The sequence below is a fragment of the Oncorhynchus masou genome, chromosome 24, assembly GCF_036934945.1.
Source record: "Oncorhynchus masou masou isolate Uvic2021 chromosome 24, UVic_Omas_1.1, whole genome shotgun sequence".
Lineage (NCBI taxonomy): Eukaryota > Metazoa > Chordata > Actinopteri > Salmoniformes > Salmonidae > Oncorhynchus > Oncorhynchus masou.
This window is the reverse complement of record NC_088235.1, coordinates 96,083,809-96,107,107: the sequence shown is the minus strand read 5'-3', so window position 1 is coordinate 96,107,107 and position 23,299 is coordinate 96,083,809. Positions and strand designations below refer to the sequence as shown.

General features: G+C 43.3%; 1 protein-coding gene across 8 annotated transcripts in view; it reads right to left on the bottom strand.

Annotated features, from left to right (window-relative positions):
• The window catches only part of ptprfa (protein tyrosine phosphatase receptor type Fa), a 317,924-nt gene that overhangs the window by 229,758 nt on the left and 64,867 nt on the right, over positions 1 to 23,299 (bottom strand). For all 8 annotated transcript variants that reach the window (XM_064935762.1, XM_064935763.1, XM_064935768.1 and 5 more), the window contains exons 3-4: positions 6,849 to 6,994; positions 2,568 to 2,709 (exon numbers count right to left, since the gene is read on the bottom strand). In XM_064935762.1, the coding sequence (XP_064791834.1) occupies positions 2,568 to 2,709; positions 6,849 to 6,994 (288 nt within the window). The remainder of the gene's footprint in view (positions 1 to 2,567; positions 2,710 to 6,848; positions 6,995 to 23,299) is intronic.

Here is a 23,299-nt window from a genome sequence, read left to right as displayed (position 1 = left end):
GTATTTCTATCAGTCTGTTTCACCCTCCTCATTATACCTTAGTCTTTCCAAGTGTGGACTTCCTGACTAAGGCCTTATCTCTCTCTGTGTGTGTGTGTGTGTGTGTGTGTGTGTGTGTGTGTGTGTGTGTGTGTGTGTGTGTGTGTGTGTGTGTGTGTGTGTGTGTGTGTGTGTGTGTGTGTGTGTGTGTGTGTGTGTGTGTGTGTGTGTGTGTGTGTGTGTGTGTGTGTAGGCCGAGGAAAATGTGAAGGCTTTTCCTTCTGCTGCTCTGCAGTGCACATACACACCATATCTGTTATGACGTATTGAAGCTCCAGGACTAGACGAGATCCACCATCTTCTACTCTCACCACTCTCTCCTTCACACCTCTTCTACTCTCTCCTTCACTCCTCTTCTAATCTCTCCTTCACTCCTCTTCTACTTTCACAGCTCTCTCCTTCACTCCAGTACTTTCACAGCTCTCTCCTCCCCTCTACTTTACAGCTCTCTCCTTCACTCCTCTACTTTCACAGCTCTCTCCTTCACTCCTCTACTTTCACAGCTCTCTCCTCCACTCCTCTACTTTCACAGCTCTCTCCTTCACTCCTCTACTTTCACAGCTCTCTCGTTCACTCCTCTACTTTCACAACTCTCTCATCCACTCCTCTACTTTCACAGCTCTCTCCTCCACTCCTCTACTTTCACAGCTCTCTCGTTCACTCCTCTACTTTCACAACTCTCTCATCCACTCCTCTACTTTCACAGCTCTCTCCTCCACTCCTCTACTTTCACAGCTCTCTCGTTCACTCCTCTACTTTCACAACTCTCTCATCCACTCCTCTACTTTCACAGCTCTCTCCTTCACTCCTCCAGTCATCCTCTACTCTCACCGTTCTCTCCTTCCCTCCAGTCATACTTTACTATTAGTACTCCCCTTTCCTCCAGTCCTCCTTTACTCTCTCCTCTTCTCCACTCCTCCTTTACTCTCACAGCTCTCCTCCTCTCTTCTCTCTCATCCCCTCCCTGCCTGAGCTCAACCTCAGGGAACAAACAGGAGTTCTGTCTAAAACAACACTGCTTTCTTATTCACATCCTTCTGATCCCAATCTTCCACATGCCGGCGTACAGTAAGGTGTGTGGGAGCAACGTGACACAAGCACGATTCTTCTGTTTTACGATCTATGAGTCAGCCTACAGTCAGCCATCAGCCATCGTCCTTCTCCTGAACACATCACACTCCATACACCAGGAGGTTGTCTTCACTCTGTACTCAGAGAACACGTCTGTCAATCATATTGGCTGGAGCAGCACTAAGGTCCAACACAGACAGATTAGGCATGCATTCCAAATGGCACCCTATTCCCTACATAGTGCACTACTTTTGATCAGAGCCCTATGAGCCCTGGTCAAAAGTAGTGCACTATGTAGGGGATTGGGTGCCATTTGAGTCGCAGATTAAGGCTGATCAGAGACCAGTCTATTACATGCTACAAAGCCCTCTGCCTGGCTCCAACTCTCTATCTCTCTGTCCGCAAGCTATCTGCATACATCTACATATGACTGATGTTAATCCAACCATTAATCTGATCCTAGATCAGCAGATACCGATCCCTGTTAACACCAATTACCTCAGCAACCAGCCACACTCCTAACAAGGCCTTTGGTAGTTCTGAGGATGTGTCCCAAAGGGCAACCTATTCCCCCATAGGGCCCTAGTCAAAAGTTGTGCACTACATAGGAAATAGGGCGCCATTAGGGATGCAGCCTGAAGCCTTGAAAAATAAGGCTTGGGTGTTTTGCGTGACAGCCCCCCAGATATGTTTGCTGAGCGAGCCAAGAAGAAAGCCAGCCAGCCTGATGGTATCTACAATATATCGTCTTCTAGTCCAGATAATGTGCTCCTAGGTGATTTGCAAAAACCCTGGCAGCAGGATATACTTTTGTGCAGATATTTCTCTATCAATTTGAGTGTGGATTAAATAATTGCTGTTGGACATCATCTTTAATCTTCCCACTGGCAGGAGATAAAAAACACATTTCACATAGAACCACCTACAGTAGCCTTAAAAATCAATTTCTGCAGATAGATTGTAAATTCATGGTCGGAATGCATAATCAAATAAAATGTCAAGACACATTGTTGGCCCGGTGTAATCAGAACATCTAACAACTACCGGCAAATCACAAACTGACTTCTTGTTTCTATTTCATCAACCAAGCAGTAAGGTACCTGAAGGAGCCGGGCATAAAACACCCTCTCCACTCTGACATGCAACCAGGTTAGGTCCTCTGTGATAAGCAATGCACACATCCAGACATGGCTGGAATCTGCATGGACATACTGTATTAAGCAATGCTGATCGAGACAGAGAAATCCATTGTGGTGGGAATAGATGAAGAGAACAAGAGAGGAATAAAGATAGAGTGTGTGTGTGTGTGTGTGTGTGTGTGTGTATGAGTGTGCGTGTGCGTGTGCGTGTGTGTGTGTGTGTGTGTGTGAGTGTGTAGATTGTGTATGTGAGTGGAAGATAGAAAGACAAAGAAAATGATTGAGAGGGAGCGACAGAGAGATCGAGGTGTATCCTACCTTCCAGGACGGTGAGTTTGGCGCTGGTGTTGATCTCTCCCACACTGTTGGTGGCAGTACACTCATAGATGGCCTCGTCCCTGTGGGTCCGCAAGGGCTGGATACGCAGGACAGACCCTGAACCGTCATCAAACTCTATCACCTGAACACAACGGTGGGTAGAGGAGAGAAAAAGCAATGAGACCCATGGTCGCCATGTAACTAATATTCAAAACGGATTTAAACAGTCATCTTAACAAGGCAAGCCTTTGATCACTATTTCATCAATACATACAGCAACATCAGAGCACTGGTGAGTACCAGCCCATTGAGCCCAGTGAATACTCCTGGTTTGATCATTGGCAGGGGGACTAATACAGGGCTAAGTTATCTGCTACTTTCTATTTAGCTAGGAGGAACTGGGTTTATAACAAGAGTCTGCCTTAGCAGATCAGAAGACGCAAACCTGACTAAGCTCAAACTCCATCAGTACTATTAATAAACCATCTCAAATAGAGACTACATCTTATCTAATCTCAACTGCAAAGGACCGACCGGCATTGCATGACCTTGCTGTGGTCCTACGCTCCACAGGGAGTGAAGGGGAGTAAGTACGTCTGATCTGATACAATCACCCAATTAGAGAGAAGTTTATTAAATGAAATGAGTGAACAGCAGGCATTTCAGCAAGGCCTTTCAGGAAGCCAGCCTTTAAGGGTTAAAGAATCAAAGGTCAGAGGTCAGGGGAGAGGGTCTCCAAAGATTCCTTATGCTGCAGTGGAAAGCGGCAGACCAAAATATCCACATGACAGGAAGAGAACATTCCTGAACATTCAGTGGAGCACACCTAGGTTCAAACAATATCTGAAATATTTCAATTACTTTGAGAGTTCACTTGAGCCTGCCTAGCGTGCCAGATAGGCTAGGTTTTCACTGAAGGGGGCTATTCTTCCCTTGGTCCAATTGTGCCATGCAAGCTCAATCAAGCAATGCAAAGTATGTTAAAGATTTTGAATAATATTTGAACTAGAGTTGCACATTTTGGGGAATATTCAGAGGTGGAAACTTTCCCTGGGAATTAACGGGAATATGTGGGAATTAACGGAAATATATGCAAATTAATATTAAAACCATTTAAATGTAGCTGTTTTTTGCATTGTATATATTTACCATATAATATGGAGACAGAGACATAAACATTTTACCTTGTCATAAGTAGACGTAATTACAAATGATTAAATCCTTCCAATAAAAAACAAAAAAAACAATTGATTTACAAATTGAACTTTAATTAAATGAGTTGACTCTTCACATGGGAGGATTTTACTGAACAACAAAAGAAAGGGAATATTGAATTATCCCCAATGATACATTGCATCTCCCAAAACCGTTTTCAACATACATCTGTAAAATGATAGTCTAGAAACTAAAGCTTTGGTTGTCTTCCTCTCAGGCTTCCATGTCTTCTCCCTGGACCTCCTCAATGTCCACCTCTTGGTCATCAGACTCTGAGGCCTCATCTTCACTGTCACTTTCCAACCTTGTTGAGGATGGCTTGTTGTCAGGCTCAAAAAGCCTCAAATTTGCCAAGCTGGCCATCAATTAAATGTTTAAACCCTTGTATTGGTCAGCTTGTTGCGTGCTATGGTGTGTGTGTTCCCAAACACTCTGAGGCGGCTGATGTCTGCTTGGAGCAACAGTGAAGTGGGCAGGGCAGTACAGATTTCTTCTCTTACATCTGCAAGCAGAATCTGAACATCAGACAGGATGGCATTGTCTCCCTCAATCCACACAACGGCTACTGCTATAGGTTTCAGGAGTTTCAGGCTGCTTACCACACTCTCCCAAAATACATCATCCCGGAGGATCCTCTTGATGGGCCTGTCCATATCGACAGACTGTGATATGGCCATTTCTTGGAGAGACTACTTCCCCTCCAGGAGACTGTCAAACATGATGACAACACCACCCCAATGGGTGTTGCTAGGCAACTTCAATGTGGTGCTCTTATTCTTCTCACTTTGCTAGGTGAGGTAGATTGCTGCTATAACTTGATGACTCTTCACATACCAAACCATTTCCTTGGCTCTCTTGTTGAATGTATCCATTGTTTTCGGTGCCATGATGTCCTTGGGGAGCAGATTCAATGCATGAGCAGCACAGCCAATGGGTGTGATGTGAGGGTAGGACTCCTCTTCTTTAGACCAAGCAGCCTTCATGTTCGCAGCATTGTCTGTCACCAGTGCAAATGCCTTCTGTGGTCCAAGGTCATTGATATCCGCCTTCAGCACATTCAGCTCATCTGCAATGTAGAGACCGGTGTCTCTGTTGTCTGTGCTCTTGTAGAATACTGGTTGAGGGGTTGAGATGATGTAGTTAATTATTTCTTGCCCACGAACATTAGACCACCCACCAGAGATGATTGCAATACAGTCTGCTTTCTCTATGATTTGCTTGACCTTCACTTGAACTCTGTTGAACTCTGCATCCAGCAAATGAGTAGATTAAGCATGTCTGGTTGGCGGGATGTTTGCTGGACGAAGAACATTCATAAATCTCTTCCAATACACATTGCCTGTGAGCATCAGAGATGAACCAGTTGCATACACAGCTCAAGCAAGACATTCATCAGCATTTCTCTGACTATGTTCCTCCATTGAGTCAAAAACACCTCTGATTCCAGGAGGACCATGAGCTGTTGCTATCGATAAGGTGTCTGATTAATCATTTTCACCTTAAATGGAAGTAGAGGGAATTTTGTCACAGGTTGCTTGTTGTGAGCACTGAGGGAACTTTATGCCCTTGACCAGATGATTCTGCATCTTTGTTGCAGTCTTCACATATGATTTGTCACAGTATTTGCAAATGTACACAGCTTTGCCTTCTACTTTAGCTGCAGAGAAATGTCTCCACACATCAGATAGTTCCCATGGCATTTTCCTGTAAAGATTAGAAAAAAATGAGTAAAAAACCCCAAATACAATTCCATGTACAGATAAATAGTTCAGCAGTTAGATTTAACAACTTCTTTGTAAGATAAATGTTTTAAAATTAAACATGTATGGAAACAGGTGAATTAACACTCTTCCATTAGCATGCTCAAGCAAGCTAAAACTCACATGGTAGCAAAAACTAACGATCAAAAATTGTTAACAAGTTAGAAATGATTTAAACACACTTTCCTGTAGGCTTCTACTTACTAGTTAACAAAAAATCATGTATGTCATGTAAAATATATTCACCCCACCCAGTATTTTAATCAAAACTTACCAGAAAGCATGTAGTCCTTAGCTCAGACAGTGTAGTAGTGTGGGCTCAGTAGCATCTCATTAATGTGCATTAGTGAGCTTGAGAATCAGCTGAACATGTGATGAAAGAATGCACTGTGCATGTAGATGGTTGCAATTCCATTGAATTGGGGAGAGTTTAACCAAAATATGCCACAAGACCTGGAATTGCCTTATGTGTATACCACAAAAAAAGGTTAACTGTTAAAAGCTAACTTTTTTGATGAATTCATGCAAAATTCCCAAAATTCCAGGGCTTCTCTTCCCATGGAAAAATTCCGGAAATTTTACTGGAAAGTTTCCGACCCTTTGCAACCATAATTTTAACCCAGGTCTGAAGTGAAGTTCTCTCCTCTCTCCCCCTGGGCCCACTGCTCTCCCACACCTCCACACCGACTGCACACAGAGCAGGGCTCAGTTTGAGGAGTGCCGTGCAGACAGATGAAAGATATTTCCTATTAATCACGTCAGTGTGAGCTGAGTGTCTGCATCTGTGGAAGGACCCATGTTGAGACCGCTTCACTTGAAACCATTTCTACTAGCTGGCAGCTAATGGGCCTCCCTGCTGCTACTGCTTTCAGTGTATGCCTGCCTGCCTGTCTGTCTGTATGCCTGCCTACATGGCCTGTCTGTCTATCCATGTCTCTGTCTGTCTGTCTTGTCTGAGCAGGGTGGCATACATGGCCATTGCTTCAGATGCTGGAAGAAAAGGCAGACAGAGCGAGAGGAGGTGGTCACTGAACTGACACAGACAAACGGACTATGTGGTTGAGTGGTGCTTTGAAACAAGGATGTGGGCACGCCCACAGAATAAGAATGAATCTATTCATGTCATTTGGAAAGGACTACTATGTCTGCCTGGGCTTCCTACAATGGTTCTTACCATTTCTGCACCGGAATGCTCATCCATTCTCATTTATGGTTGAGAATTATGTAGCTATGTAGCTAAAATCTGGTGCAATATCGTTATTGTCAAATAAAACAATGAAATACAATAGTAAAGTAGACCATGTACCTCAAAGCGCTGAGAGCTGACTTTCTTGCCCTTCTTCATCCAGGTGATGCGTGGCTTGGGATCGCCCACCGCCTGGCAAACGAAGGATGCCACTCCTCCCGAAATACCTGTCTGGTCATCTGGAGATTTGATGAAATTGGGCATGCCTGAGAGAGAGAGAGAGAGAGAGGATAACTAATGTACATCAATCAAATTGACACCAAAATGCAAACAGCAGCACAATGGGAAAAAAATCCCTCAGAGCGCAGATAATCAATTGCAGTATGGTTCTAGAAACATAAAGCCGTCCACTTTCATATACTATAAATACAAAAGTATGAGGACTACCCTTCAAATTATTAGATTCTGCTATTTCAGCCAAATTGAGCACACAGCCATGCTATCTCCATAGACAAACATTGGCATTAGAATGGCCTTATGAAGAGCTCAGCGACTTTCAATGTGGCACCGTCATAGGATGCCACCTTTCCAACAAGTCAGTTTGTCAAATGTCTGCCCTGCTAGAGCTGCCCCGGTCAACTGTAAGTAATGTTATTGTGAGAAAATGTCTACGAGCAACAACGGCTTAGACCGCAAAGTGATAGGCCACACAAGCTCACAGAACAGGACCGCGAGTGCTGAAGTGTGTAGCACGTAAATATCGCCTGTCCTCAGTTACAACACTCAATACCGAGTTACAAACTGTCTCTGAAAGCAATGTCAGCACACTAACTGTTTGTTGGGACAATGGGTTTCCATGGCCAATAACCCGCAAACAAGCCTAAGATTACCATGCGCAATGCCAAGCATCGGCTGGAGGGGTGTAAACCTTGCTGCCAGACGGATTATGGAGCAGTGGAAACTCTGGAGTGATGAATCACGCTTCACCACCTGGCAGTCCGATAGACACATCTGGGTTTGGTGGATATCAGGAGAACAATACCTGCCCGAATGCATAGTGCCAAATGTAATGTTTGGTGGAGAACGAATAATGGTCTGGTCTGGGGCTGTTTTTCATCGTTTGGGCTAAGCCCCTTAGTTCCAGTGAAGGGAAATCTGAACTTTACAGCATACAATGAGATTCTAGACAATTCTGTGCTTCCAACTTTGTGGGGAAGCCGGTTCCTGTTTCGCATGACATTGCCCCGGGCACAAAGTGAGGTCCATACAGAAATGGTTTGTCAAGATTGGTGTGGAAGAACTTGACTGGCCTGCACAGAGCCCTGACCACAACCCCATCAAACACCTTTGGGATGAACATTGACCCCGAGCCAGGCTTAATTGCCCAGCATCAGTGCCCGACCTTACTAATGCTATTGCAGCTGAATTGAAGCAAGTCCCCGCAGCGATGTTCCAACATCTAGTTGAAAGTCTTCCCAGAAGAGTGGAGGTTGTTATAGCAGCGAAGGGGGAACCAACTCCATATTAATACCCATGATTGTGGAATGAGATGTTCGACAAGCAGCTGTCCACATACTTTTGCTCATGTAGTGTATCAATCAAAATCATTTCACAAATGCAAAATACACACTTACTGTACACTTTTTTCACCAGTTTAACACAGTTGCAGCCGACAGTATTTTTTTAGTGACAATACGTTTGTGGCGTCCGTCCATCTTCCTTTTACACACAGGTGTTCGGAGACGCAGATAGCTGATTAGCACAGCAATGCCTCTGTTTTCTGTCTGTTTTCTGTAAACAAGCGCTGTAACATCGCTGATATGAAAGATATGTTCCTTATATTTCCAAAACAAACCGCATCGCTTGTGGTACTAACGTTAAGAACGAGCGTCGTGGCTCTTAGCAAAACTCCTCCAGCCAGAAGATACTATCGTCAATAGGCGCTATTTAGCATCTATGAGTGGGTTAGGTAGCATTGTGAAACAAAGTAGCGGGATCATTGGTATAAACCTGCATCAGACACGAGTCAAACTCAAGGCACAATCTATTCTGAGGAACTCCCAGCATCCCTTGTTTGATTAATTGACGATGCTTCCCTCTCCAGAGCGCAGATTCAAGCTCCCGAAGTTTACAACGAGCAGGTCTACACTCCTTCATCACAGCTGCTACCTCAACAAGCTGTAGTATTATTGTGTACTGTGTACATATCGCTGTACATACTGGTTTTTGTGTATATTCATGTCAAGTGTTCATTGTGTTTAAAAAAATATTTTTGCTGCAAAATGAATTCCTCCTCGGGATAATAAAGACTCTACTCTCCTCTGCTCAATTCTGCTCTGTTCTGCTCTGTTCTGCTCTGTTCTGCTCTGTTCTGCTCAATTCTGCTCTACTCTGCTCTGTTCTGCTCTGTTCTGCTCTCCTCTGCTCTGTTCTGCTCTACTCTGCTCTGTTCTGCTACTCCCCAGAAGGACAAAACCTAAGGAGGTATCAGAGAGGAGGCTGATCCTCTGCTGACTGTACCAAGTATACGTTAGGACCATCAAGGCCAGACAGAGAGACAGAGAAAGACAACACAGGAGTAGGCAGCTCTGGGCAGGTTCCAGGGCCTTCACACTTCCCTACCAGTTAATGTTCAGGCAGTAACAATGTGCGTTTTAAAAACACGGATACCAAACTGCCTGCAGCCAAATCAAGTCAAAAAAGCCTGCGAACCAAAACCGTCCAGTGCTGTATTGTCCTTCCTGTCATGTGTTTGGTTGTTGCTGTACTTGACATACCACTTCCAGTGCCTGTAAGTCTCTCTCATTAATAATGATATGAAACTAGCAAATCAAATCAAACTTTATTTGTCACATGCGCCGAATACAAGAAGTGTAGACCTTACCGTGAAATACTTACTTCCAAGCCCTTAACCAACAGTGAAGTTCAAGAATAGTTAAGAAAATATTTACTAAATAAACTAAAGTAAAACATAAAAATAATAAAAGTAACACAATAAAATAACAATAAGGAGGCTATATACAGGGGCTACCGCTACCGAGTCAGTGTGCGGGGGTACAGGTTAGAGGTCATTTGTACATATAGGTAGGGGTGAAGTAACTATGCATAGATAAGAATCTACATCTTAAATATGCTTCTCTATCATGCCTGAATAAATGTGGAATTAACCAAAACCCTGGAATTAACCCAAACCCTAGGCTTGACCATTTAGAAACAACAAGTCTCTCTGCCTCCCAAAAGGCTCCCTATCCCACTACTAAAGTAGTGCACTAAATAGGGAAAATAATGTCATTTAGGATGCAGTCTGTGTCTCATATCTCAGAGGAGGGGGTATCAAACGGAACATAATTAACTGTCTGGGATGACACACCATCATATTAAAGCTCCATGGCAACAAACATTAGAGGGATAATGATGAGACAGAGATGTAATTAAATATTCCACTGAACTCGTCAGAGCACCACCGCTGCAGGCTAACACATGCACACACACACACACACCAGGCTATCACAAATATATGCCAACAAAACATACAGTATTCTGCCTGTGTTCTCTAGCTACGTCTCTCTCTCTCTCTCTCTCTCTCTCTCTCTCTGTGTGTACGTGTGTGCATGTGTACATGTGTATCTCGGTTCCTGGCAGTAGATGCATTATGCAGAGCTATGCCTGCCCTTGGGGAATCAGGCCTGTTTTCAGAGAGCAGGGGGATGTGTATGTCAGTGTCTCTGTGTTAGGGTGCAGTTACAGGTCACGTCCCAAATGGAATCCTATTCCCTCAAAATTGTGCACTTATTAGGGTCCATAGGGCTCTCATCAAAGGTAGTGCATTATTTAGGGAATAGGGTGACACTTGGTACAGCCACAGTATCTGTAGGGGAAGGAAGGGTTAATAAACCGTGATGTGTGGGCGCTAGATGTAGGGGGTAGTGAGTAGGATTGAATATTTTCCCGGTTATTTTACAAATGTTCCATCCCGAGAATAAATCACTTTTCTCCCAGGTAACCTCGGCAGTGTCATTCAAAAGCATTATAAAGCATATAAATAACATGAACATTCTACCCTGATGCTACCTGAGCCTGACGAGCCATATATTAAATACGTTTTATGAGCCCTACATTAACAACATTTAATGAGCCCAAGCCCAAAACAATTCCAAAATGATTTTGCGTTTATCCAATACATATATGATATAGGCTACTGCACATTACGCACAACAGAAAAACATAAAGCCATAGATGTAGCTAGCTATATTCTCTCTTGGGTAGCTGCAGTAGGCTAATCTTGTGAACTGTATAACTGTACCATATTGTATTAAACTGTATTATATGGACTGGAATTACACACATCGTTCAAACCATGATAAAGCAGAAGAGAACATGTGATTCTGGAGCAGCACATGCGGACTATAAAGTTACAATTATAGGCTTGTGAATTTAATTTCCATTTTGAAATATAATAGGGCCTATTTGTATAATTAGTAGGATGATGCATAGGCCTATATACCTTTCATAATATTTATCCTAATGTTATTAGCCTACCTCCAATTAATTTCGTTGTCCTTACCTTCATCATTCTTAATGACATCCTCGAATAATACAGGACTAGAATTAGAATGCAGAAAGCTTTCACGAAGATTGAATGGTTATGGGTCTGAACAAATAACTGCTGTAGCCGACCGCCATCGCATGTTCTCGCGTCTTTCAAACTACCCGTGAGTTCTTTTATTGGCTGCTGTATTTAACATTCAGCAAAAAAGAGCTTGCATCCATCTTCAAATAGTCTAGTCTAAAAAATGATGTCCAGTAAGCTATTCTAGTCACGCTTTTCCAAGAGGTAAGGAGCATTTTTTAAGGAGAGGCCAGTGAAGCACAGCTGTTTGTGTATTGTGCAAGAGACAAAAGCTATAAATTATAAGATTATTATGCAAAACCCATAATTAATTAGCTAAATATAAGGCTAATACTGCATTGAATTTATTACCGTAAAGTGGCTTGGACATCTATATATATAGAACAGGATTATCTATTTTGGATGCAATTTGAATGGAGTTGATAGAGAGAGAGAAAAACTGAGAGAATGCTCGTGCATGCACTGATTTAAAGCACTGATATTTGAGTGATAGGCTTTAAAACTCTTTAAAACTCACATTTTTACAATTCAAAATAGGGTGACCCCCGAAAGCCAGATGGAGATGGGTAAATTAGATGCGTATTCGGTCTTTATATTTGTGAGGATTGACGCTGGAGACAGGAAGCAGGTACAGGGAGAACATTTAATAAACTACGGACATGAAACAGGACAGGAACAGCGTCTGGACAGGAGACAAAGCAACAACATCAACACTGACAGGGATGGAACAGGATACAGACAGATAAAGGGGAGCCAATCAAATAATGATGGAGTTCAGGTGGGTCAAATGAGGTGCAGGTGCACGTAACAAATGGGACAGGTGTGCGTAACAAATGGGACAGGTGTGCGTAACAAATGGGACAGGTGTGCGTAACAAATGGGACAGGTGTGTGTAACAAATGGGACAGGTGCACGTAACAAATGGGACAGGTGTGCGTAACAAATGGGACAGGTGTGCGTAATGATAGGCAATCAGGCTCCCTCGAGCGCTAGAGAGGGAGAGCGGGAGCAGGCGGGACAATATTACTGTAGCATAGGCTATGCTGCAGCAAATGTAGGCCGTCCTGTCACAAGAAAGATGAGGTGATACTGTAGGTCTACATGCATTGTGAACTGCATTCCACACTGAGGTGGGCTGTCTGTCCCCACCCTGAGCGTTGATTCATCATGCAGAGGCTGTAAAGAAGCCAGATTTAGATATTACTTCTAATTTAACAGTTCCATTTCATGCCATGCTGTTCATATAAATAACGTATTTTATTTTACTGGTTTCTCGCGGTTATTTATCCCAGGAAAAGGGAGTGGTTTTGGGCTGTAATCCCGGCAAGTTCTCGATAACTGGGTTCCCGCCGTTCAACCCTAGAAGTGAGGCATAGACGACTGTAGTGTAGTTACCCACATCTTTCTCTCCTTTTTCCCTCCCTCCATCCATCCCTTTTCTCCTGCCCCAACATATCCTCCTGGCCTCAGCGTTTCTCCTAAACGGAGTGCTTATTTCACCGCTGTAACTCTGACAGAGACACTAAGCGAGCGTTGAGCTGTCCTCGTCGCTCCGTGCTGTACTGTGATGATGTAATGGCGGCCATGTTCCACTCTGTAGACTCAAATGGCAGTTTCCCTGTAAATTGGCCTCATCCATAACGGCTGCCAATACTAGTTTAACTAATATTGTTTCCCTTTGTGACTACATACTAACCAAGAGGAAAACAATACTGTCCGTTAGAACTATACTAAACACTAGAGCTATGACAAATTTCATGAAGTAATGTGGAATTCCTTGTATAAAACACAGTGAGTGGGATCACTATGGAGGAATAGCAATTAGACTAGGTATCACATATCGGGAAAGAATTACACACTGCTTAGACACAGCAATGATGATAACACAGCTCTCTTTTCCTCACTCTCTTTCTCCCTCACTCACTCTTTCTTTCTCTCACTCCCTCACTCTGTTTGTCTCTCTCACTCTCTCTCACTCTCACCACTCAGAGGGGAATGAGAAATACACTGTACAAAACATTAAGAACACTTTCCTAATATTAAGTTGTAATACAGTCTCAATTCATCTGGGCATGGCCTCTACAAGCTTCGAAAGCGTTCCACAGGGATGCTGGCCCATGTTTACTACAATGCTTCCAACAGTTGTGTCAGGTTGGCTGGAAGTCCTTTGGGTGGTGGACCATTCTTGATGCACACGGGAAACTGTTGAGTGAGAAAACCCCAGCACCGTGGCAGTTCTTGACACAAACCGGTGCGCCTGGCACAATACCCTGTTGAAAGGCACTTAAGTATTTTGTCTTTCCCATTCACCCTCTGAATGGCACACACACAACCCATGTCTCCCTTCATGTACACTGATTGACTTGGATTTAACAAGTAACATCAATAAGGGATCATGGCTTCACCGGGTCAGTCTATGTCATGGACAGAGCAGGTGTTCCTAATGTTTTGTTTGCTCAGTGTCCATTTTAACAGACACTCTTATCCAGTGAAAGAATTAGGGTTACATGCCTTGCTCAAGGGCACATCATCATCATTTTCACCTGGTCAGCTCAGGGATTTGAACAAGCAACCTTTCGGTTATTGGCTGAACACACATAACCACTGAGCTCCCTGCCTAGACCAATGGAGGTGCCTTCTGTTTGACAGTCCACTAGGGAACCAAGTTTCCCCCTGCATGAACCCAGGCTTAAAGAAACAAGAACACAGCCCAGTCTCTAAGGGACAGGATAGTTAGATACCACTGTCTGTCTGTCTGTCTGTCTGTCTGTCTGTCTGTCTGTCTGTCTGTCTGTCTGCCAGCTACCTCTAATCCTATATTTGTCCTCAAATAAAATCATCTGCAGTCCACCGGAATGTTGAATCAATATTCCGCTACTGGCACAATGTCACAACAACAAGAACTTCAAAATGGCCATCTAGGAAGGTCTCTATTGGGTAGTACATAAGAGGGAGAAGGAAGGTGATGTGACCGGGGATGGGAGGGGCCAGAATTCAGGAGGACAAGGTTGCCCTTTAAAACACAATTTTAGAGGAAAAGAAGATAGAGCTAGCAAGAGTAAAGAGAGAAAGATATTTAGAGGAAAAGAAGATAGAGCTAGCAAGAGTAAAGAGAGAAAGATATTTAGAGGAAAAGAAGATAGAGCTAGCAAGAGTAAAGAGAGAAAGATATTTAGAGGAATAGAAGATAGAGCTAGCAAGAGTAAAGAGAGAAAGATATTTAGAGGAAAAGAAGATAGAGCTAGCAAGAGTAAAAGAGAAAGATATTTAGAGGAAAAGAAGATAGAGCTAGCAAGAGTAAAGAGAGAAAGATATTTAGAGGAAAAGAAGATAGAGCTAGCAAGTGTAAAGAGAGAAAGATATTTAGAGGAAAAGAAGATAGAGCTAGCAAGAGTAAAGAGAGAAAGATATTTAGAGGAATAGAAGATAGAGCTAGCAAGAGTAAAGAGAGAAAGATATTTAGAGGAATAGAAGATAGAGCTAGCAAGAGTAAAGAGAGAAAGATATTTAGAGGAAAAGAAGATAGAGCTAGCAAGAGTAAAGAGAGAAAGATATTTAGAGGAAAAGAAGATAGAGCTAGCAAGAGTAAAGAGAGAAAGATATTTAGAGGAAAAGAAGATAGAGCTAGCAAGAGTAAAGAGAGAAAGATATTTAGAGGAAAAGATGATAGAGCTAGCAAGAGTAAAGAGAGAAAGATATTTAGAGGAATAGAAGATAGAGCTAGCAAGAGTAAAGAGAGAAAGATATTTAGAGGAAAAGAGACTTTGTTTCATTTTAAAATACCTTGATTGGCCCAATAGTTCATCATTAAAACCACAAACTTCACTTCATCTTAACAAACGTAAAAAGTTAGAACCAAGCCCCCCTCCTCGTCCATTGTGTATAGAAGCCCCTGATGCCCCACAACCCCACAGACGGTGAACCAGCACCCCATATACATGCTCCAGTGGGAACCGAGGAAGAGAGAAAGAGAGCGAGAGAAGACAGAAAGAGAGAGAGTCCGAGGGGGCAGAGGTGACTTAGGTTTTCAATCTGAGGGACACGGTAGGGGATCGAGGTTGAGAGGATGTTGAGTTCGCACCAATTGCTTCGCTATTTATTTTCCATGGTCACAATGGCCTGACCCCTGGGCCATGACATTCTAAATGTAAAATCTGCTCTGTGCTCGGCTCTTTCTCTCCTTCAGCCTCACGCTTACATGACTGACAGCTGTGTATGTTCTCTCCATCACATTCATACAGTACATGACCCTGTGACTACGCTGAATTCCTTCTTTTTTTTTTAAATAGAGAGAAAGAAAGAGAGCGGTGAGAGAGATAAAGAGAGAGGAGGGAGAAGAACATTTGACCTCCTACATACATTATTCAAGAACGGGCCTCTTCAATTTAAGGGAGAGAAAAAAACTGTGTGAATATAGAAGGTAAAAAATAGGCCATAAGGAAAAAGTTGAACAACACGTTATTACGTGTTCAGATCCTTGTAAGGGATTTGAATGCTGCCCATAAATGTTGAGGGAACGTGGGCCGCTGTCTCCAAAGTAATAAATACTTAATCGGATGATCATCATTTAATCATAATATATTCAATTTGAGCTTAAATGCAATTCACCTTATCAGTAAAAGGCCACTAATTGATTCTGTATTTCTGGGGAGAATCTCACTGGGTTCAGTTCAGGTCTGTAGTGTAGCAGTATCAGAATTGATAGTTAGGCTGTTCTGTTGGAGCAAGGCACCAGGCATAGTACCACATGTTATGTCTGTTAAAATGGCTTTCAGATGATTTGGGGTCAATTCCATGTACTAGAATACAATTGAACTCACTCTCTACATTTTAACTGCTAGCTACACACCAACATATTACACAGTACAGTGGCACCAGAAATAATAATCCCTTCATCAGAACATATAATGAGACAGATGGAAAAGTCGAGAGATTAGTTGGATCTCTAACACATCAACAACGACAAAATGGAATGAATCAACATAAAAGCTGCCCACATGCCTCCCTGCCTAAAACATACACTGCTGTCGGAGGACCGTTTCGGGTTGGTATGGGCAGAGTTGTGCACTTGTTGTTCCGGGGGATGCCCGGTCAATGACCTTTAACCCTGAACCCAAGCGGGTGTACCATAAACAGACAGTTGGTAAGAGCATGGCACTAGCAACGCCAAGGTAGTGGGTTCAATTCTTGTATGGCTCACAGACACATTTACAAAGAATTATTCTGGAAGCATTATTGTTCTAACAGTCTACTCAGGGGTAGAGTGCCAAAAACACTTCACATTTTTTATTTAACTGACCTGTGTTGAATTCAGCCAATCACTGAACTGATCAATTAGCTAAGCAGCTCAGTGTGGTAATTAGTTGGAACAAAATCCTGAAGTACTTGCGGCACTCCAGGAACAGGGTTCCCTTCCCCTACCGTTCCGTATAACTTTGGATAAAAAGATCTGCTAAATACATGTAGCATAATGCCTCTTCTACTGGAGCCAGCAAACAGGCAGACTGGTCCATTGGCATGCAGTGCATCTAGAGGAGTTGTTAGAGGTCTGTTTTTTATTGATTTATTTCACCTTTATTTAACCAGATAGGCAAGTTGAGAACAAGTTCTCATTTACAATTGCGACCTGGCCAAGATAAAGCAAATCAGTTCGACACATACAACAACACAGAGTTACACATGGAGTAAAACAAACATGTAGTCAATAATACAGTAGAAAAATAAGTCTATATACGATGTGAGCAAATGAGGAGAGATAAGGGAGGTACAGGCACAAAAAAAAGGCCATGGTGGCAAAGTAAATACAATATAGCAAGTAAAACACTGGAGTGTTAGATTTACAGTGGAAGAATGTGCAAAGTAGAGATAGAAATAATGGGGTGCAAAGGAACAAAATAAATAAATAAATAAATACAGTAGGGGGAGAGGCAGTTGTTTGGGCTAAATTATAGATGGGCTATGTACAGGTGCAGTAATCTGTGAGCTGCTCTGACAGCTGGTGCTTAAAGCTAGTGAGGGAGATAAATGTTTCCAGTTTCAGAGATTTTTGTAGTTCGTTCCAGTCATTGGCAGCAGAGAACTGGAAGGAGAGGTGGCCAAAGGAATAATTGGTTTTGGGGGTGACCAGAGAGACATACCTGCTGGAGCGTGTGCTACAGGTGGGGGATGCTATGGTGACCAGCGAGCTGAGATAAGGGGGGACTTTACCTAGCAGGGTCTTGTAGATGACCTGGAGCCAGTGGGTTTGGTGACGAGTATGAAGCGAAGGCCAGCCAATGAGAATGTACAGGTCGCAGTGGTGGGTAGTAAAATTGATGGCACTGTGATAGACTGCATCCATTTTTTTAAATTTATTTTATTTTAAATTTTACCCCTTTTTCGTTTTAATGTAAATGATATCGCCGAAGTCAAGGATCGGTAGGATGGTCAGTTTTACAAGGGTATGTTTGGCAGCATGAGTGAAGGATGCTTTGTTTGCAATGTATCTTTGGATTGAAGATGTATGATGTGAGTTTGAAAGGAGAGTTTACAGTCTAACCAGACACCTAGGTATTTGTAGTTGTCCCCATATTCTAAGTCAGAACCGTCCAGAGTAGTGATGCCGGACGGGCGGGCAGGTGCAGGCAGCGATCGGTTGAAGAGCATGCATTTAGTTTTACTTGTATTTAAGAGCAATTGGAGGCCACGGAAGGAGAGTTGTATGGCAGATGAGGTGCCATGGACTATAGCCGGAACCCAGCTATAAAACCAAATGAGGCAAGGAAACATTGTGTTTAGTCCTCCCTGCAGACGCATCCTAGGACATTATCCAGGATGATGGTAGCTCCGCAACCTCAGTCTAATGAAGTATCATTCTGCAGTGGGAAAAATGTGTTGCTACTGTACTCACAGTGATGGAGTCTCTCACTGACACACACCTGTCGCAGGCTACTTCACTCTGCACACACACACACACACACACACACACACACACACACACACACACACACACACACACACACACACACACACACACACACACACACACACACACACACACACACACACACACACACACACACACACACACACACACACACACACACACACACACACACACACACACACACACACACACACACACACACACACACACACACACACACACACAGCTGCAGCCTGTAGTGGTACTCTAGGGATTGTGTGTGATAGCAGATAGATCTTTACAGCACCACAGTCAGCACACACACAGTGCATCCCAAATAGTGCACTATCCTATGGGCCCTGGTTGAAATTAGTGCACTATATAGGGAATAGGGTGCCATTTGAGACACAGACACAGTCCCATCAGCAGAACAGCCAGTGGTTAATACTGGACCGCGTCCCTCTGTTTAGACCTGTGTTTTATCTAATCATGCATATCCTAATGCTTTTCGCCTGAGCAGTAACAGAGGCACAGGGAATTAAGAGCCCAGTCACAGTGCACCTTTCCATAATGTCATCTGGATGTCTGTGAAGAGGGAATGAACCGAGGAAGCATGTATAGGCACGTACATGAATGGAGACATGCACACAAACATGCACGTAAACACACACAGAATTGGTTCTGCATGAAGTAAATATCTCAGCTCTGCCACGAGATTCAAACAATAGTCTCACATTGGCTAAATCAACTTTAGCGAGCGATAACGAAGAGAGAAAAAGCTGTTAATGATCAGACTGTGCAGTGTTGGAGAAGAGAGAGAAAGAGAGGGACAGCTGGGAGTTTGAGTGCTGCTGTGACATTAGCTCTCCGTCCCTACAGCCTGGGAACGAGACAGAGAGAGAAAGAGAGAGACAGAGAGAGAGAGGGACAGAGATAGAGAGAGAGAGAGAGAGAGAGAGAGAGGGACAGAGAGACAGAGAGAAAGAGAGAGAGGGACAGAGACAGAGAGAAAGAGAGAGAGAGAGGGAGAGAGACAGACAGAGAGAGAGACAGAGTGGTAGAGAGGTAGAGAGAGGTAGAGAGAGAGAGGTAGAGAGAGGTAGAGAGAGACAGAGAGGTAGAGAGAGACAGAGAGGTAGAGAGAGAGAGAGAGAGAGAGAGACATAGGCAGAGAAAGAGAGAGAGGGGTAAAGAGGTAGAGACGTAGAGAGAGAGAGGGGTAGAGAGAGAGAAAGGTAGAGCGGTAGAGAGAGAGAGAGAGAGAGAGGGGTAGAGAGAGAGGGGTAGAGAGAGATAGAGAGAGACAGAGAGGTAGAGAGAGACAGAGAGGTAGAGAGAGAGAGAGAAGAGAGACAGAGGAGAGAGAGAGAGAGAGAAAGGTAGAGAGGTAGAGAGAGAGAGAGAGAGAGAGGTGAGAGAGAGAGGCAGAGCGGTAGAGAGAGAGGTAGAGAGAGGAGAGGGTAGAGAGAGAGAAAGGTAGAGGTAGAGAGAGAGAGAGGTAGAGGGGAGAGAGAGAGAATGGTAGCGGTGGAGAGAAAGAGAGGTAGAGGGGTAGAGAGAGAAAGGTAGAGTGGTAGAGAGAGAGAGGTAGAGAGAGGTAGAGGGGTAGAGAGAGAGAAAGGTAGAGGTAGAGAGAGAGAGAGGTAGAGGGGTAGAGAGAGAGAATGGTAGAGCGGTAGAGAGAAAGAGAGGTAGAGGGGTAGAGAGGTAGAGAAAGCATGAGGCCTGTCTGTCTGCAGCTCACCACCAGAAAAGACCTCTGCATTAAAAATAACAAAACACCCCCAGAGAGCTTCAGTACCAGCTTCACTGTATTTCTCCAGAAGGGAGTGAATACTGAATACACCAGAACAGCCATTACACTGCCTGTGCCCCAAATGGCACCATATTCCCTACATTCACTCTTAGAAAAGAACCTAAAGGGGTTATTTGGCTGTTCCCATAGGAGAACCCTTTGAAGAACTCTTTTGGCTCCAGGTGGAACAAATTTGGGTTCCATGTACAACCCTTTCCACACAGGATTCTACATGGAACCAAAATGAGTTACACCTGGAACCAAAAAGGGTTCAGCAAAAGGGGACAGCAAGAACCATTTTGGAGCCCTTTTTTCTAAGAGTAGTGCACTACCTTTGACAAGGGCCCATAAGGCTCTGGTCAAAAGTAGTGCCCTATATAGGGAATATGTTGGGACTAACACATGTTGAATGAGTGAGTGTAAGCAAAACTGCAGCGGACCGGACAGCAATCAAGAAGCTAGACCCAGTGACCCATTCCCCACTCAGAGAACACTATTAACAGGCAATTTGGAGCCAGAAATCAATACATGCACTGGAGTCCTACCAATCTGTTCCCATTAATAATGGATCCAGCCACTTACATGTAGACTCTTATTTGTCGAGTAGGATTGGAGGTGATTGGAGTGGGGCAATACATTGCATTAATGTGGTTTGTTGCACTATTAGCAACATACGCTGAGTACACCAGACATTAGGAACACCTTCCTAATATTGAGTTGCCCCCCCTTTGCCCTTAGAACAGCCTCAATTTGTCAGGCATGGACTCTACAAGGTGTCAAACATTCTGTCCAATATTATAATTAAACGCTCAGAGACAACACAATAAAAACTGGAGAGGACACTTCACAATCACATCAGGTGAGCTGTGCCATTTTAGGTGGGTGAGACTATGTTCTTAATGTTTTGTAATCTTACTGCATATTTTCATACAGTATGGTCAATATCGTTCTCTACTTTAAATTCATTTATTTAGCCAAATTTGAAATAGTTTTTTGGTTATTATATAAGCATCAATACTTTTGGTGGGAAACTACTACTACATTAATTGTAATTTGCTATTTCAGTACAGGACTTTTTTGTAGCTTACAATTGATTAACTATCAATAAAGAATATCATTTGAGAGAACTCCCTCAGATAAACTTCCCATAAATAAAACCGGAGCTGAGAACTTGAAGAACTGAAGACAGTTTCAGAAATGTTTTCAGAAATAATGTTGTAGAGGTCTCGGCGGTCTCAGGCACTGCATCGCAGCGGCGTCACTACAAACCTGGGATTGATCCCCGGCCGCGACTGGGATACCCATGATGCGGTGTACACTTGGCCCAGTGTCGTCTGGGTTAGGGGAGGGTTGACCTTGTCCCATCTTGCTTTAGCAACTCCTTGTGGTGGGCCGGGCGCATGCACACTGACTTTACGGTGTTTCCTCTGACATAATGGCGTTGCTGGTTCCGGGTTAAGCGAGCAGTGTGTCAAGAAGCAGTGCAGCTTGGCAGGGTCGTGTTTCAGAGGACGCATGGCTCTCGACCTTCACTGCTCCCAAGTCCGTATGGGAGTTACAGCAATGAAACAAGACTGTAACTACCAATTGGATATCACAAGAAAAAGGGTGGTCAACAAATGATGTTGTAACTACACAAACATATTACAAAAGTATGGTTTTAAATAAAAAATTAATTCTGCAACATTTAAAATGTTGGCCTCATGTTCTAGAGCTCGAGCTTCTATGTAGATTGCAGAGCTCTGGCATCTCACCAAAACACCAACTACTTCTCTCTGCAGCGTTTTATCCAAACCTCCTCTGGCTATAGTGAATCATTTTCTGGAATAAACCATATTGGTTATGAGCTCATTGCTTCATGGGTGGTTTAGCTGGAATGAGCAGTTTGTTTTCATCATTCAATTACTTCCATAAATGAAGGCAAAATCAACAGGATGGACAGAACAGGATAGTGGTCTTCAGGGGATGGCTGCAGCTCAGAGTCTTTCCTACTCTAAACCAGGGGTTCCCAAACTGCTTCACTCTGGGTCCCCCTTCCAGCATTGGGGAACATCACGCATCCCCCCCCCCCCCCTGCATGAGCATGCAAGCACCACATTTACTTAGATGGGCAAAAGTACAGTTCATGACATAAACTTGGCTGCCCTGAATTACCCAAGTGGGTTCTACAAATTGGCGGTGGTGCAGGGTCAGTTAGTCCGATGCAGTGCAATGCTTTGAGACCTACTGAAAAGTGCCAAATAAATGTTATCCAATATTATAATTAAATGCTCAGAGAGAACACAATAAAAAACTGGAGTGGACACATCAGCGCCATTTTAGGTGTTTGGGACGTATCCTGGACCTAGAGTAAGATGACATCATATACCGTATGTTTTTTCTCTCTCTTACTAGTCCCAAACATGTCTTAAAGTTCTGCTCTATGTCTTCAAGGACATATAGAGAATAACTATGTGGACTGGGCTCCTTCAGCATGTTAAGAAGACACACTATAGTTTTCCCACAGCCCAGAACAAAACATTGCTCATCTCTATCTCTCTTTCTTTCAGCGAAAATCAATAATTCAACAGAGGAGTGAATCCATTCTGAGATGAACCACATGTGAAATTACCTTTTCTTTATTCCCCATTGTGAAGTGCATTAAAGTAATGGTCCTCTCCAAACGGACTTGAAGAATGGCAGGATAGTGCACACATTACCTTTGTCCCAAATGGCACCCTATTCCCTATATAGTGCACTAATTTTGACCAGAGATCTATGGGGCCTTGTTCAAATGTAGTGCACTGTAACGGGAATAGGGTGCCATTTGGGAAACACCCATGATCACCAAGGTTTCCAATTCTCCAGCTATTGATGCTGGCTCCTCTCCACACCGCCATGAATACATATTATAGAAACCTTACCGATGTTGCTGGATGGCAAATTCATATTCATTGTGAAAGGTTCTCTCTCGTGTGGATGACTGCCGTGATGATTGTCAGGTAAATGCGTGTCGGTAATGCTTGGGCATGTAGAGAAAATCTTTTGGCATCCGCGAACAGACACAAGCATTATTACATGAGATACTGGGCCTAGAGAACGTTGTGGTTTTTAATATTGTTGAAATGAACTTGTATCATCAGTCTGATTATACTATTGTTATTGTACCGCATTGTTCTCAGAGATATGAATTATAATGTACCATTTAGGCTGTCACTGTAATTGCTCTTATAAAAGCAACAGGCGAGCAGGATTATATCTCA